At 43.1% G+C, this 16,396-nt stretch overlaps 2 protein-coding genes and 1 long non-coding RNA gene across 5 annotated transcripts in view; 2 read left to right on the forward strand and 1 right to left on the reverse strand.

Moving 5' to 3' along the window:
- CCDC178 (coiled-coil domain containing 178) overlaps window positions 1–5,499 on the reverse strand; it is a 183,640-nt gene extending 178,141 nt beyond the window's left edge. Inside the window, exon 1 of the mRNA XM_046928345.1 lies at window positions 5,393–5,499. The gene's annotated coding sequence lies outside the window, so the exon portion shown is untranslated. The remainder of the gene's footprint in view (window positions 1–5,392) is intronic.
- Window positions 3,978–5,138, forward strand: LOC124417721. Its single transcript, XR_006938529.1, has 2 exons — window positions 3,978–4,321; window positions 4,447–5,138. It is a non-coding gene; the product is annotated as an uncharacterized LOC124417721 (long non-coding RNA).
- The window catches only part of ASXL3 (additional sex combs like 3, transcriptional regulator), a 133,030-nt gene continuing 121,967 nt past the window's right edge, over window positions 5,334–16,396 (forward strand). For 2 of the 3 annotated variants that reach the window (XM_040695444.2, XM_040695443.2), the window contains exon 1: window positions 5,334–5,414. Coding sequence is in view for 1 of the 3 variants with exons in the window: in XM_040695443.2 (XP_040551377.1) it covers window positions 5,361–5,414 (54 nt within the window). In the remaining 2 variants the exon portion in view is untranslated. Of the gene's footprint in view, window positions 5,415–6,002; window positions 6,128–16,396 lie in introns of those variants that run through there. The other variant, XM_040695445.2, reaches the window with a different exon arrangement.

Consider the following 16,396-nt stretch of genomic DNA (forward strand, 5'->3'; position numbering starts at 1 on the left):
TCGAATACCATCCATGCATTTGGAATTCCTGGATCACCTCCTAGACAGGAAGATATGTAATTTCTGCTGAACCAGATACTACAAGCAAAGAGCTTTAAATTCTCCTGTAATTGCAGCAAGTATATTTATAATCCATGCAACAACTTCCATATAATCAACTAGATAAGCATCTGAAAAAGAGCAGATGAGATAAACTATCAGCTGCTGTGTTTTTGATTTGACTACACAGAAATGAAAGCAATCTTGCTAGCCATCTGCAGACAGTTCCTGCTCCTCTGAGTCTTTCTGCCGTTAACAGAACTTCCAGGGAGGTGTGATCTGGGTGCAGCCTGAGTGTGATGCCTCAGAGGCGAGTTCTCTTCTTTTCTGTAGTGCATGCACAAAGAAATGTTTACTTTCTCACACTTCTATGATACAGTGTAAATGCTCTTGATTCACATACAGTGGACTTCTCATAGAAATTGTATCTGTGGATTTGACTAAAAGAGACTCCATATTCATAGTATGAAAAAGTGGTGGCAACATGGCCCAGGGATGTGCTGCCCTGAAAAGGAAGTTAATCCAAGTCTAATTCTAGTGTGTCTTCTTGGTGGGCTGTCCACGCTGTACCACCTTGCATTTGGCAGGATGGCAAAGCAAATCCCTGGTTAGCTATGATTGGGTTTGTTAGGTCAGCTGTAATGCCACAGAAACAAACCTAACCTGGCTTCTGGAGGGCTAGCAGGGCGCAAAAGAAACTGCAAGCAGTTGGCCATTACTGGTCTAAGACAAAAGAAATGACAACAGTACACAGGTGAAAAAAGAACACTGAAGTGAGCAGTGGAACTGCTGGCTGCTTACAGCCAAAGCTTTCACTGGTAGACAATCAGCTACAATGAGATATAAGGTAAAGCTGAGGGTTTATGACCTACTATTCTTAGCAGTTCTACAACCATTCAGTGGTCAGGAACAGACAAGGTATACCTTGATTTTAAACCTGAAAAATGTACTTGTCTCTTCTAAAATTATTTTATATTCTTTCCAAAGAAAGATGAGCTCTTCCATGTGTTCTATGGCCTCTTTCAGGCACTATGGAAAAAATGCTGTGCCCAAGAAAAGACTACTTGGTGTACCTGATTTACCATTTGGCAGAATTCAGCTTCAGCCCTCCTGTATTGACATGTTGAAGTACAGCCTGTAGGGTGGTTTTTTCATGAGCTTCAGGAGTCTGTCCAAATACAGTAATATTATCCAGATAATACTAGATTCCAAGCTTGTTATTAAGAATTATTAGCATATTTGAAAAGCTCTGAATGTTGATTCTGGGCCATATGGCATATGAACAAAAAAGAAAAGTCCATTACGTGTACGAAATGCTGTGAACCTCATGCATTCTGAATGCTTGCTAATGTGTGTTCTTTAAACCAGGAGTAGAAAACATACTCTGCAGAAAATACAGCAGTATCTGTAAATGGCTAACTCTCCATCACAGTGACTTTTTTGGCTTCCTTCTGTCCACAGAAAAACAACTATTTCAGTTTGATTTTTGTCACGACTGCGCTGAAATTAATTCAGAAAATGCAGTGTCTTCATTAGTATCATTCCGGGCTATTTTTTTAATTATCTTGTGACTCAGCATCTCTCATTCAATTGCAGAAAATATAATTTCCATTGTAATAGCGGCACGTTAGATTGCATTTTCATGCTGTGAATAAACCCTCCTGCAAATCTGGTATTTCCATGTAATAGTTGATACTATTTCTTTTGTAACAGCTGAAACTGGAATTTGTGTTGCAGAAATGTTTGGTTGTACTGAAGCACTGCAGCCAATATGAATGTGTGTATTTATTGCAGTTTACAGATTTCTACTTGGAAGGAGTATTATTGTACACAATAAAGAATTCAGCAAAATGTATCAAAAGTCATTTTCACATGCAGGAAACAACAATGTTGTTCTTCAGGTACTTTCACTAGATGTGTCAAATGTTGAACTTCTATAGCATTATAGGGAAATGCATTCACTGAGTACTGAGATGCAGAAGCCAGTGTCCAGTACTATTTTAGTAGCATGTCTACATTATCCTGAGAGAAGAAATGGTAACCAGACACAAATGCATTCATAATAAATAACTGTTTCTATCCACAGTCAGTACAGTAACATCTGGCACTGTAATTTCACATAAATACTGCTTACATAGAATTTAATGGTATATTTGAATCTAACATCTTTCTTCAGTATGTATATAGAGTTACATTTGTCATACATACAAGCACACAAAAATTCCCTGAGATCGCGGCTCTGAGATATGCCCTACGTACGCTGAGCTTTTAGCTATAATTCCAGTGGCTGCAGCTTGAATGCTGTTCACTACTTCTCACTCTTGATTTTGTGATTGTCAGTTCAGTTAGAGCAATGGTTACAATCTCCTGTAGTGTCAGGTCTAATTCAAGCAGTAAATACTATTTATAATCAATAGGAAATGCTTTCTTCTGTAAGCTCAATTTGACCTTTTTCTGCTGTGCTTCAAGTCTTAGTTAGATACGATTTTTGACTCCCTCGAAGCAGCAGCGCACTGTGCTGTTGATTTCTTTGGTTTCTAGTATGCTGGCAGCGTTTATAACATTCAGCTACAACGTGTACTGCAGAAAGAATTCTTTCATTGCAGTGGTATGGATTCCTTTTCTTTTTTATCATGAGGAAAAGCATGCAGAACGCACACTAGCTCTCTGCTCAGATATATTATACAGCGTAAATGGTTTTCTTTCTCCAGTGAGGTCAGGGACACTAAGTATATGATTTCCAACAATTTGCATTTGAACAACCAAAGGAACTGAGGAGCACCTGGACTTTGTAGGAATGATGCAGGTGAATTCAATGGCAGCACAGAAACTGGCCCCATTTATGCAGTAGCTGAATAGAAAGGATGCAATACCGTAACAACTATTCCATGCATCCATAGAAATTCCAGATGAAAGTGTGGTCCTCGTTACAACAGACAAAAGCACAAACCAGTCAAACCACCAAAAACCCCTAAGATTTAGAGGGTCCCTACATTTCTCTTTACTCAAGAAATATCCTCCTCTGTCCAATACCAGTTGTGCAAGCCCAAAGCTCTCTTGAGAAATGGGAAATTTAGTTCATGTTATGTATGTGAAGCAACCGGACCAACAACCAGATCATCACCTAACTGCAAACAGGCAGAAAACTAACAGAAATGTTTATTTTATTCACTTTATTATTCATTTTATATGTTTAGTTTATTTCACTCTACAACAAGAGTGACTGATCAACCTCCCTATGCTGTTCTAGTTTTCTTCTAATTTCAACATTGAGAACAATGACAGTATTTCAAAGGCAGCTTCACTGAAGTAGTTAACAACTAAAAACTTAGGCGTTAGCATGGGGGGGGAGGGGGGGGAGATGTGAATGAAGCCTACGTTATAAAGGAATAGGAAATTACTAAAGGCAAGGAAATGCAAAAGGAAGGGGAAAAAAAGTAGGGCAGAGACATAAAAGGCAGAAAATAAAGAAACAAAGCATTGACAAAGAAGTTATACTAATAGTGAGCATTTCCTTTCTTGACGTTACTAAGGTGACAAAAAATACTCGGTAAATAACAAAGTTAAGGAATACAGAGCTGTTCCTACAGCTGAATGCTTTTAAATCTGTTACACAACCAAACTCAAGTGTGAAGCAGTCCAGTTTCAACATTTTTCTCTCAAACACTTCTGAGGCAGTTCCAAATCCTCTGGTCGATTCTGGACAGCCTAGAGGCAAAACTAAATCTAGACGCAATTGTTTTAAGAGAATTTTGTTTCATTAATTATTTTCATTTGGGTGTGAAAACGAGTTACGAAATCCAGGAAGGTTCTCTGGTGATGAACCACCTTCCACAGGTCACATCCAGCTGTAACACAAAGACGGGCAGAAAGAACGGGACAAGCGTGAGGTTGGAGCCCCACGCAACGCCTGAGCTCTCCAAGGGCAATCAGGCAGCCACTGCTGCTTCCTCTAGGGCTGCCCTGTCCTTCTCAGGGTGAGACAGCCTCAGTGTTGTGCTTCTTTGGACTGATTTTTGTTTGTTTGTTTGTTTGTTTTTCCAGTGCACCGTGCATTCGTGGGAAACTATAGTTCTACTACTATGGATGCCAACAGTCCAGCAGTGCCGCTGGGGAGGGACTGACCAGATGGACGCACAGAGCCTAAAGAATTCGAAATTCATTGCAGTCTAAGTAAAAAACGTCAAAACGTTTCGACAGTATTCCCCCAATACTTTAACAGCCGGGGGAGGGGAGGAGATAGGGGAGAAGCCCCCACCGTAATATCCTGTAACTCAGGAAGGTGTGTTAAACCCACAGCTTTCCATGCTGTGGGCATCTTAATCCTAAATCATCCAATAAAGGAGAACATCCTTCAGGCTTTTACCAACCCAGCTTTCACCAACTCCTTTGTTTATCCTGCAACAGAACGGAGCTTTTCTCCCCGCTCTGACAGGAGCCCCGCTGCCACGGGCTCCTCCTGAACCCACACCTCCTCGGCGGGGGCTCCCGCTGCCCAATTTCGACACGGCCGGAGGAACCGGGAGGACGTAGGCGGGAGCCCCGCAGCCGCCCGCAGCCCGGGGCAGCCGCCCGCCCGGAGCGCCCGGACCCACCGCCGAGCCCCGAGCCGTGAGTAGGCGCCAGCGAGGAGATCGCGCGGCGGGGGAGGGCCGGGCCCCGTTTTTCGGCTGGGCGGGGAGCGCCGCGAGTGGGGCCGGGCGCCCCGAGGCGCCCCGCGGGCCGGCAGGGGAAGGGGCCCCCGAAAGAGCCGCGACGCCGGGCGCGGGATGGCGCCAACGGGTACCGACCGACCCCGGCGACCCCGCCCCGGCAGCGCCCTTCGCGTCCCTGGGGAGACGCCCCGTCCGCCCGCCGCGCGGCACCACGGGAGTTGTAGTCCGGCCCCCTCCCCGCCGCCCCCAGCCCAGGGGGGAGAGAGGCGCCGCGGCCGCTCTCGCGAGGCTTGGCGGCGGGCGCGCTCTGCTCTCGGGCGGCCTCCTCGCGAGGGCGGCCGCCGGCGGCGGGGGGACGTTTGGTGCGGGCGCCATTCCCCCGCGTGACGTCATAGCGCATTGTTGTGAGCGTAGCGGAGCATCCCTCAAGCTGTCAGCTGTGCCGCCGCGGCGGGGAGCCGAGCCGGCCCGGCCCCCTCCTCCCCCGCCTCCGCCTCCTCCGCCTCCTCCTCCGCCCCCGCCCCTCCCGCCCCGGGGGCTCCAGCGCTCGGTGTCAACGTATCATTGTCCGTGCGGAACCCCTCCGGGCCCCCCCCCTCCCGCCCCCCCGGTCCGCCCTCCCCCCGCCCCCGCCCCCCCACCGAACCACCTCAATGAGATGCAAACATGAAAGACAAGAGGAAGAAGAAGGACCGCACCTGGGCCGAGGCTGCCCGCCTGGTAGGTGCCGCGCAGCATTGTGTGTGTGCGCCGTGTGTGCGCGCCGCCCGCGTCCCGCCGCCGCTTTGTTGGCGGCCGTTGGGGCGTGGGAGGGAGCGCGAGAGGGCGGCAGTGCGTGTGCGACGGAGGAAGTGTGCAAGGGAGTGTGTGTGTGTGTGAGAGTGCGTGTTGAGTGTGGGAGGGAGGAAGGGAGTGCGCGAAGGTGTGAGGAAGTGTGCGAAGGAGTGTGTGAGGCTGTGCGTGAGTGTGCGAAGGAGTGTGTGAGGCTGTGCGTGAGGGAGTGTGAGTGTGTAAATGTGTGTGAGAGAGCGTCAGGGAGTGAGGGTGTGTGCGAGGGAGGAAGTGTGTAACGGAGCGTGTGTGTGTGTGTGAGAGAGAGAGAGGGAGCGCACGAAGGTGTGAGGGAGTGTGTAAGTGTACGAAGCTGCAAATGAGTGTGCGAAAGTGTGTGAGCGTGTAAAGGAGAGAGTGTGCATGTGAGTGCGAGGGGCAGGGAGCGTGTGCGAGGGAGTGTCTGAACGTGAGGCGGTGAGTGTTCGGCCGTGGGGGTGTGAGTGGGGGTGCGAGGGCTCGAGGGAGGCACTGCCCGTGCGGAGGCGGAGGGCAGTGGGTGCGCGGCTGCTGCCGGGGTGTGTGAGGCTGAGCCCGCCCGGCCCTCTGCTCTCCTCCTGTTCCCGTCTGGAGAGGAGAAATAGCCGCGTCCCTTCGGCAATGTACGCGTGAGGAAATGCCTATTCTTTTCTTTTGCGTGTGCGTGTATGTGTAAATATCCAGGGATTGTTTTTGTCTCTCTGAGTTCGTGCATCCGATATGCCGAGAAAATCCCTCCGTTTAATTACAGAGAAAAGTGAAATATCTGGGAATTGCCTCTTCATCCCGTTAGCGTGAGCAGGAGGGCAGGGGTGAGGGGCAAGGACATCAGAGAGAACTCTCATCCTGGTTTCCCTCCGCCCTCTCTACTTTCTCGACTGAGCGGGGAAATATCCAGGGCAATCAAACCCACAGGCGCTCTAGAGACCTGCTCTATTCCCACTTCATTAAGAAACTGTCTCCTCTTACCTACTGTATCTGTTTTCACGATTCTGTATTACCGTTTGCTAAGTGTAATAGAATACACTGTTGATGTTGTTTTTCAGTTTCCGAGTGTGTATGGGTTCTCTCCGTTCTAGGAATTTTACTACAGTCTATGCACGATACAGCATGTGTGGTTGTACGTGTTTCTGTATGTGTCTTCTGCAAACTTGCGTCTGGCTGAGCTTCACTTCAGTGCCTAGAAAGATGACGAAGCAGGGAAGATACATTACTGGTTACGTTGCTTTTTTTTTTCTTTTTTCTTTTTGTATCCATGTCAACTTTGTATTTTATCCATCTCTGATATAACAGCCTCAGTAACACCTCTGTGGTTATGGTGCATCTATTTTTGGTAATGGATATTGATGTCATATTTCCGTTGGTTACACTTCACGAGACATTCCTTGTAAAAATGTTTTCTGCCTTGTATGAATTCCTACGTAGGAAGTTCAGCCTTTCTCTCCTACGTAAATAATTGAGGTGTTAGACAGACGCTACCTATAGATGTCTCTGTAAGCTGTACATAGCTTACAGAGCTCATGTGCGTGGTCAGTGCTGAACTCTGGTGTGGTTCGTTCTGCGTTCTGCAACATTTTGTACTATCTCAGCCTTAGCGAAGGTGTTCTGATACAATGTCACCTTTATCTAGTTTCTCAGAATTGTAACAAAAGTTTAACCCTGCTAAAACACTATTTACCAAAGTGGTGGTAGCAGTGGGTGTTGCTATAGCACTTGTTTTTTCAAGCTTGGAACAGGCAGCTTGCATTCGAAAGTCTGTAAATTCCACCAAATGCTTTTCTAACTTTCATCTTTCAAGTGGTGGCTGCAGTCGCTACTGTAAGCTGTCTTTTGTTTGACAAATGTACATAAAGGAATTTTAATGTGTGTTTATTAAAATTGCTATTCCCATGTGGGCCAGTATGTGGAAAAGTTTAAGAGCCTCTGGAGAACAAAGGCTGAGCCAGCACTGAGGAGGAGGACGTAAGGCTCTCTCCTATTTTCATGTTGTCACCTAACACTCCCCCCAGAAGGGTCACGATTTGCTAAAATCCAGTAAAAATGATACTTTGCTGTGTATAAGTGGTGGAGGTGTGCGAGATCCTCTGTGTGGTTTTGTCTATAGACTCCCGGGGTTTGCTGAGTTACAGAAAACTTGACCCAAGTCTGTTCTGTGAGCAATGCTTAGCTCACAGCTCACAGACCGGCCGCCGTCCTGCACAGAGCTTTGGCAGTACAGTGATGTGGCTCTGCAAATCACAATGAAAGATTGAAGCTAAAATTGCCACTCCTTACAGTGTTTTATGTTAGGACCCTGATGGTTCATTACAACTTCGTTTTCTTGGGATGCATCAATAATGTATTACTGCAAGGTTTGATTAAATCAATTTCTTTCCAACAGCAAGTAAACAATGAAGAGATTGATACCTACTCACGAAAAATGACTCATGAGTTACCTAGATCAATATGATGTAAAACTGTATAGCAATGAATTATTTTTAGAAACAAGAGATTGAATTAATACAGAGCAAATGTATGGAAATTTATATGTTATATTTTCTATAGAAACCCTTAACATTACTCCAGTATTGAGCTTTCAAAACCAAGTGTTCAAATATAAAAGGAGAAAGGTAACGCTGCTGGCATTGCTTTTTCATTCTGTTGTGCATATCCATCTATTACAGTCTGGACTTAAAATGATGTACTTGCACAGTAGATTTCCTAGTACTTCAAGTTCACTCACAAGAGCTGCTGATTTTGTTCATTTTATTTTCTTTGTTTGATGTGAGGTGCTGTGCTTCATTTCCTGTAAGCCTTTCAAAATCTATGCTGAAGTGTATTTTTCTCCTATGTGTCAGGCACCCACGTGTCCCTATGGTTAGCAATGTCCAGTAGCTTCCCAAATACAAATGTTTCTGTGTCATCCCTATAAAGTTAAATATTTTGACTTCTGCTTTAGCCATGCAGAGTTGAGGCATGGAAAGATTAAGTACCTTACTCAAAGCTGCACAGGAAATCTGTGGGAGAGGCAGTTATCATACCAACGGTGTCTTTGTAGTAGTCCTGCTTCTTAGTCACAAAATCATCTTCCTTCTGTGGCTACACTTTTGCCTCATTCACTCTCTATTACTATTTCTCTCACAGTAATTATGAAAGAAATGGATATGGTCATGTCTCTATTCAGTCTATATTGAAACTCATAATTCACCATGTAATAGTTGTCATGGATAAAAAGGAGTACAAAAACTGGACTCAAGCCTGAAATCATTACACAGCTCTCCATTTCCCACATTCACAATGACAGAAAGAGAAGTGCTTCAGAAAAATATATTACGTGACAGTCTTAAAATACACTGTAATGTGTAAGCTGAAGTGGTGAGACTCCACACTTACAGGCAGTGTTGCACTCCTATTTCTTCTATTTGATTAAAAGGTCTTTGAAACTCAAGTTTCTGCATTACAGGGCTTTTTCATGATGCTTGATTTTTAAAACTGAAGCAGGAGAGGACTCCCATTATATTCAGCTCTTGTTGTAAATACCATGTTTGTGATATAAGCAGTAAAACGGGCCGTTGGAATGCACTGTATTGGAACTTGCATTCTGTAGAAGAAGCCTCCTGCAGAGAGCTGAACCTTTCTATGTGACACTCTGTTGGTTTTTTTTTTTTTCTCATGCAAGTCTGCTTATCTTAGGGCAAGCATAACCCAGCTTACAAGCATTCCTGAGAAATGAACGCATGTGCAGGATCAGTGGAATGGTGGCATACCACTAACAGTTCGTGTTACAGAACCCGTTCTGTACAACATGCGTTTTTATGGACAAAATTGCAACCTGTCTTTGCAACCTGCCAAAGGGCAAACCTTTATTGTAGACCAGATACGCCAACTCTCAAGTACCTGTGGAAAACTCAGCAATGTTTGTACACAACCTGGGCATTATCTCCACTCCACTTATTTCGGTAGTTAGTTAGTTAGTCTTGTTGCTTTCTGTGTCAGATAGACTAAGATGCTACACTTAAAAGAACAAGACCAAAAGAAAACTTTTAAAGGGAGGAAGGCATCCTTCCTCTGTCTTTCTGTTGATCCCTGTGTGATTGAGCTGTTGTTATTTTCTAGTCATACATGGAACTCACAAAAACTGAACAGCACCAAGCACTTGACTCGTTCAAGCAATTTGAAATTATTCCAGTCAGTTGAAAAAACTTCAGTCTGTTTAATTTTAGCTGTTCTTAAGCTCAAAAGAGCTCTCAAGCCATTCTGAAAGACTTCAGATACTGGATTGTCTCAACAATTTAATGCGGTAAGATACAGTGTAAGAAATATCAAAATGAAAATTGCTGAGAACAAAGTGTGTCCAAGGATACTGTGCAGCAATAACCCGACTTGTATCATTGGTTTTGACTGCTGGACATGGCTTGATATTGTGATCTAGAGAAGCAGAAGCCTGAACAAAATGAATTCAGGCTGCCCACCTCATGAATGCAGAGCTCAACATATGTTTGAAGTGTAGGATGTCTACAAAGGGTGATAGTAGCGTTTTATGATAACATTAAAAAAGGATTTGTTTATGCATAGCTTGTCCTTAGTATTGTTTTCTTATCTTTCCTACGTGTGGCATTTTGAAATGCTACAGTTAAGTTACAACCACTATTTAACAAAAGAAAATGCGGAAAATGAGAACTGTAGGATTTGTTGGGTTATTCATGTCTTGCTTGCTCCATTTCTTCTCCAAGGTTTTTGCTGTCTTTTGTCTAAATTTTGTTCTGAAAGAAAGGCTTTCTTATGTTACTTGAGCTTGTCTGTACTTTATTGGTGCTATAGAGCACTCTTGTGATTCAGCTGATGTGTGAATGTGGGGTGAGTAATATTCATACTTTAATTCTTGGATTTCTTGTACTGGTACCCTGACAGGATCCAGCTTTTAATTAACAGTTGTTCTGTTGCTGGTGTAAACTTTAAGGAAATTATGCTAATTAATTAAGAAATGGATGCTAGGGGGAAAAAAAAAAAAAGCATGAAAAAACAACAAAAGCCCACTGAAATTGTTAGCTTATATGCTACTGTTTAATGTGATTGGCTGTCCAAAAGCTTCATCTGCTCTGCTAAGATAGTGGAGTTGAAATAGATCGTATAATGGTATGGAACTATTTTAGCGTTATGTCTTCATGTTTGAAGACTACAAATGAAACCAAAAAATGGTCTGTGTAGCTAGACCATTGATGATAATCCCTTTGACTTTTATCTTAAGTCTTCGTTTTTGTTACTATAAATACATTTTAAAGCATTGAGAAAGGAGCTTCGTGTATCTCTAAAAATAGGAGATTTGACATGACTTTGTTTTACAGTATTAAGGATTTCTTTGTTGTTGGCTTAACACAGACTTACTATTATTTTCCGTATTTGTTCTGATTTAATTCTTTTTCAGACATGCAGAAACATTGTAGCTTGGGAAGTTTTGATGGCCTTTTCCTTTGATCCCCAATCAATGCTTTTTTGAAGAGCTGTATTTTATTTTGGCTTGCTCTAGGGTTTTATCCAGTTAGTTTTCTTCAAAGTAATTTTTGCACTTGTTAGACAAGGTTGAATCTGCATCTATTTCTTTACCTTCTGTGGTTTTTTGTTAGTGTGAAATATTACATAAGTTAATGTGTTTCAATATTTTTTATTTGAAAAGTTGATCCTCCAAAAGTCGTCCAAATATGATGTTTTAGGTCCTCTTTTGCATTATTCTACAGCAGATTGGAAGGAACAAAAATCCAACCCTTGGCAGCACAGACCTTTAGGAAAGCAGGAACCCAATCCAAGAATGGGACCTGTTCTGAGTAAAGTCACAATACTTGTACCAGCTGGGTTAAAATAGGAGAAAACCCTTAAAAAGGAACCTAAACATGAGGATTCCTCAACAGCGAGACAGTGTTATCAGTGTTTAAAAGTATGGTTTAGTGCTCACTGATACAGTGAACTTTCCCAGTGACTTCCAGCTTTCTTTGTGGAAGAACCACCAATATTTTGCTGTGATATTGTGTGCTTCTGTTGGAATAATAGGTCTTTTTATTATTCCATCAGTTTCCAAATTTCTAACAAGCAAGATTTGATCAGTTTCACCTAAAACTGGAATCACAGAATCATTTGAGTTGGAAGGGATCCTTAAAGATTGCCTAGTCCAACTCCCCTGCAATGAAGAGGGACATCAGGGTGCTAGATCAGGGTGCTCAGAGCCCCATCCAGCCTGACCTTGAGTGTCTCCAAGGATGGGGCATCCACCACCTCTCTGGGCAACCTGTTCCAGTGCCTCACCACCCGTACTGTAAAACACTTTGTTATATCCAATCTATACCTGCAGTAAGGTAAGCTTTGAAGGGATGACCTATGTCTCTGAATATCATGGCTTAAACAAACCAATCCCCAGTTACATCCAGTTATGTCTATGATAATTTACCACAGATATCATGAATATCAGGATAGAATTAGTAAGCCAGCTGGCAATGAATGCCTTCTTTGTTGGTCTTCTTCAGTTCTAAGTCCACTGATTGAGGCTGAGGGCTAGGGTTTTTGCTGGAGGGATCTATGGCAGCAGCACTGACTGGTCTAAGCAAGTTCTGGTGTTTCTTGCACTGGAGCAAGAAACCGGGGTAATCTGATGTTTTCTGTTTTCATTCTTTGAATGTTAAGAATTTCAGCTCTCTGTAATGGCTTGACACAGAAGGACAAAGTTTGTGGACACTGACATGTAGCTTCCCTCAGTATTGGTGGAACGTTTAGGTCAGGTTTTTAACACTGCTGATAACGGCAAAGGTTGTGAGACAGAAACTAAGTGCTACACTACAAACCAAGTCAGCCTCAGACAGCTGAGATACAGGATGCCACACTGGGCAATTAATAGCCAGACCCAAAATGTTAAAAACCTGATCTAAATGTTCCACCATTACTGAGGTGAGTTGGAAGGGACCTTTAAAGATTCTCTAGTCCAACCCTTCTGCCTTGGGCAGGGACATGTTTCTCTAGGTCAGGTTGCTCAAAGCCCCATCCCGCTTGTCCTCATCCTGTGGGTGACAGTCACATCCTACAGGAGATCATCTAACTTAGATGTTCAGAGAATGTTGCTGTCTCTACAATTTCAAAAGTGTTTCTTGATCGGAGAGTGTGTTGGTTTAGTAGGTGATTTGGAGAACTTAATGTAGAAGGTATTTTTTCTTATTATGATCTTGGTTATGCATAGATGGAGCTAAGAATTTGGTAAAGCAGTCATCCTGATCAGCATTTATATTGCTTTATCCTGTTAGTTCTTTGTATAACTTGATGTCTAGAGAGGGAAAAGAGCCTTAATCAAAGCATACACCAACAATTTGAAGGTCAAAGTTCTACTCCATTTCAGTTGACTTTTAGCAGCCTGGAGAACATACCTAACTGTGCGTAGTTCACTAAAATTGATGAGTTTCTTTTCGAAATGTCTACAGAATCTATTAAATCATAGTCAATCTTCTTGTCCCGCATAACTTCCTGCATTTATGATGTGAAACTTTATATATGATGAGGCTCTACCACAATCATTGCCTAAGTGTAACTGTGTCCTTCAGTAATTGATAACTTTGTTATTTTTCCTTTTAGTCTCATCAATTGTAACTGAATAAATTCCAGACTCAGATACTTAAATTTTTCCATTGTTTTTTTTTCTTTTTAGATAAAAGTTGATTCACTTTATGTCTCAAAGATCCTAGTTATCCACTAGCTGCTGGGGTGTATGTTGGCATTGCTATATCAGAGAAGCACGTGACGTTGCATGTCACCACATATCTGCCAGTACTTTCTAGCAAGGTAACTCGGGAGGGGGGGAGGGATGGAAAGGCTGCTTTGGCTATGGCCTGTTTTTTCTTCTGGACTGAGATTCTGACAGCTACCTCAAAATGAAGATATTCTCTGATAGCTTTGGCTTCATTCACTTCATCTGGCCTTTCTCTCACTTAAAAAATTCTAGATAGGTAAGGTTAAACAGAATCCCTTTGGAATTTGGTATTTAGAGCAGGAAAAACATTTCGATTAGACTATTCGTTTGATAATCGTAGAATTGGTAATCATAAAATGTGAAGTTGCAAGGACACTGATGGCATGTTGTTTAGACTTAAAAGTAGGTTGCATACCATAACTTAACTTGAATTTTCTGACATCAATAACATCAATTGGTAACATTCATTTTTTAGGCAAGGGCTTTTCTGAAGTTTACCAGCATGTGGTCTTCCTGTGGAATTTCATGTCCTAACTTAAACATGAGAGAACTAGGAGGAAAAAAAAGAGGTTCTGACAAGTTGTTAGATGAGCATGATTTAGAGCTCAAATGTACGTATTCTTATCTCTTTTTATCTGACAATGATTAGACAGAAAGAACCAGTTTATTTCTACAGATTGAGAATTCTGTATTCATTTAATGGTGCTTAGTCACTTCCTCAGTCTTTTTTGACAATTTTTAATACCTAAAGCCTATGGCTGTTTTCAGCAGTTTGATGTAACAATACTGCAGCAGGTTCATCATACAGCAGTAGTGCTTAATGCATTTTATTCTGTTTCATAACTTGTTTCATTCATAACACAGGTTTTTGCAAGCATTCACCTTCTATTTTAAAAATTAGGTAGAATAGTTTAGTGGGACTCATTCTGTAGCTGTGGAACGAACTCAATAAATCACTGTTTCAAGTAAGTTACTACTGTAGGTATCTTAGTGCCTTTTTGCCACTGGTTTCAAGGTGACCAGTGGCTCTGCCACTGTGTAAAGTACTGAAGGTGTCAGAGACTATACAGCACTTGCATGGATTGTTCTTGTACTGAGCTCTCAGTTTGAAACCTTTTCTTTTTTTTTTTGACCAAGATTAAGAGAAATCTGTGTAGCTAGTTCTGCTACGTTGGCAATCCTTGCCAAATAGGTTGTTTGTCTTCCTTTTGTCCTGTTCCCAGGATGCTGTGCTGTCAAGTTGTACTGCATTATTGAATATCTGCTGTCTGTTAGGCATGCATCAGAGGAATGGGTGGTTAGTTTAGCAAGTGGTTGGGTCCATTGGGCAGAATCATAGAAATGAAAGGTGGAACTCTAGTATGCGGCATGATCTGCTGCATGTGAGACTATTAATCTTTTAAAATAATGGTTTACTTTAACCTGGTGTATGTGTTGTAGTGGTTTTACCCTGATCAGCAGCTGAACTCTGATACAACTGCTCTCTCATTCCCCTTCCTCAAAAGAAGAGGGGGCGTAGTGGAAATGCTAAGTCATGCCCTGAACCAGTGATTTGGCACCTGGTGGGAAGGCAGGGCCAACTCAGGGGACCTCTGGTGCAGGCAGTGAACCTGATTGACTGGAAGGGGTGGAGCCAGGATGCAGCCCTTCCCAGACCTCATTTAAGGGTTGGCAGTGGAGGTGAGGGCATCTCTTTCTGGAGATCCCTGCCTACCTAAAGGCTTTTCAAGGCTAAGCAGCTTTTTTGCTTCTTTTCTGTATCTTTGGCTGCTGCATTTGGGCTCGTTCTCATTGCTGTAGCCAGGCTTTGCCATCCTGCTATTATCATCCGATTATAACGTTATAGGGGGAGAAGATAAAATGATAAAGGGCTCAAGGGTTGAGGGAAGAGCAGGAGGTAGCTTGCAGATTACTGTCACAGGCAAAATACTCAGTGTAGGGAGGTTAATATACATAAGTTGCTCTGAAAGTAATGCCTCCTATTTATTTCCGTGGAAACTACAACAGATACAAAGAGCACAGTAACACTGTTTGATGGAGTGAATTCTCAGCCACAAAACGCTGTTTTTCAACATAGTTGTCACTATTAGCTGGAGCAGGTCCAAAGAAGCGCAACAAGGCTTGTGAAGGGCTTGGAGAATATGCCCTACAAGGAGCAACTGATGGAACTGGGGCTGTTAAGTCTGGGAAAGAAGAGACTGAGGGGAGACCTTATTGCTCTCTTCAAATACCTGAAAGGTGCTTACAGTGAGAGCAAGGTTGGTCTCTTCTCACTGGTGACAGGATGAGGGGAAATGACCTCAAGTTGTGCTAGGAGACATTTACGTTGGATAGCAGGAAAAACTTCTTTCCAGAAAGGGTTGTTAAGCACTGGAATAGGCTCCCCAGGGAGGTGGTTGAGTCACCATCCCTGAATGTGTTTAAAAACCATTTGGATGGGGTGCTCAGGGACGTGATTTAGCAGAGGATTGTTAGAGTTAGGGTAGTTTGGTTAGGTTGTGGTTGGACTTGATGATCTTTAAGGTCTTTTCTAACCTGAGCATTTCTATGATTCTATGACTTCTGTCAGCAATGAACAAGAGCCCACATGCCATGCTTGTAAAAATCTGCATGGTTGTCCAGGATGTGGCTTGTTGTTCATGTTACTGTTGCCCCCGCTGAAATGCACCACCTGCTGCATCTCTGTGCTCACATCCACTGTTTGATCTTCATAACATTCAGCAATTTTTTTATCAAGAGGAATTCAATAACACACCCTTGCTTCGTACACGCTTCCATGTCAGACACCATTTTATCAGACTGCCTCTCTGCTGCCATCTGTCACACAGCAGAAAGACGTAATAAGAATATTGATGGGAAGGTTCAACCTTTGCTCTTGTTACCATGAACATCTGTCTCTGATGTTGCTGACCAACATAATAAAATGGGAAGCATTACTTTTGGAGCAGTCCTCATAGTTTATTGCCTATTACTAGACTAGAGAAGTGAAGAACTAATCCTAGAGTCCTAGAATGGTTTGATTTAGAAAGAATCTTGAAGATCATCTAGTTCCAACCCCCAGCTGTATGCAGGGACACCTTTCACTAGATCAGTTTTTCCAAGGCCCCATGCAGCCTGGCCTTGGATGCTTCTGGGGATGGAGAATCCACAGTTTCTCGAGGAAACTTGTTGCAGTGTAACAGTGCCCTGA

Source organism: Gallus gallus, chromosome 2 (assembly GCF_016699485.2).
Source record: "Gallus gallus isolate bGalGal1 chromosome 2, bGalGal1.mat.broiler.GRCg7b, whole genome shotgun sequence".
NCBI classification, from domain to species: Eukaryota; Metazoa; Chordata; class Aves; order Galliformes; family Phasianidae; genus Gallus; species Gallus gallus.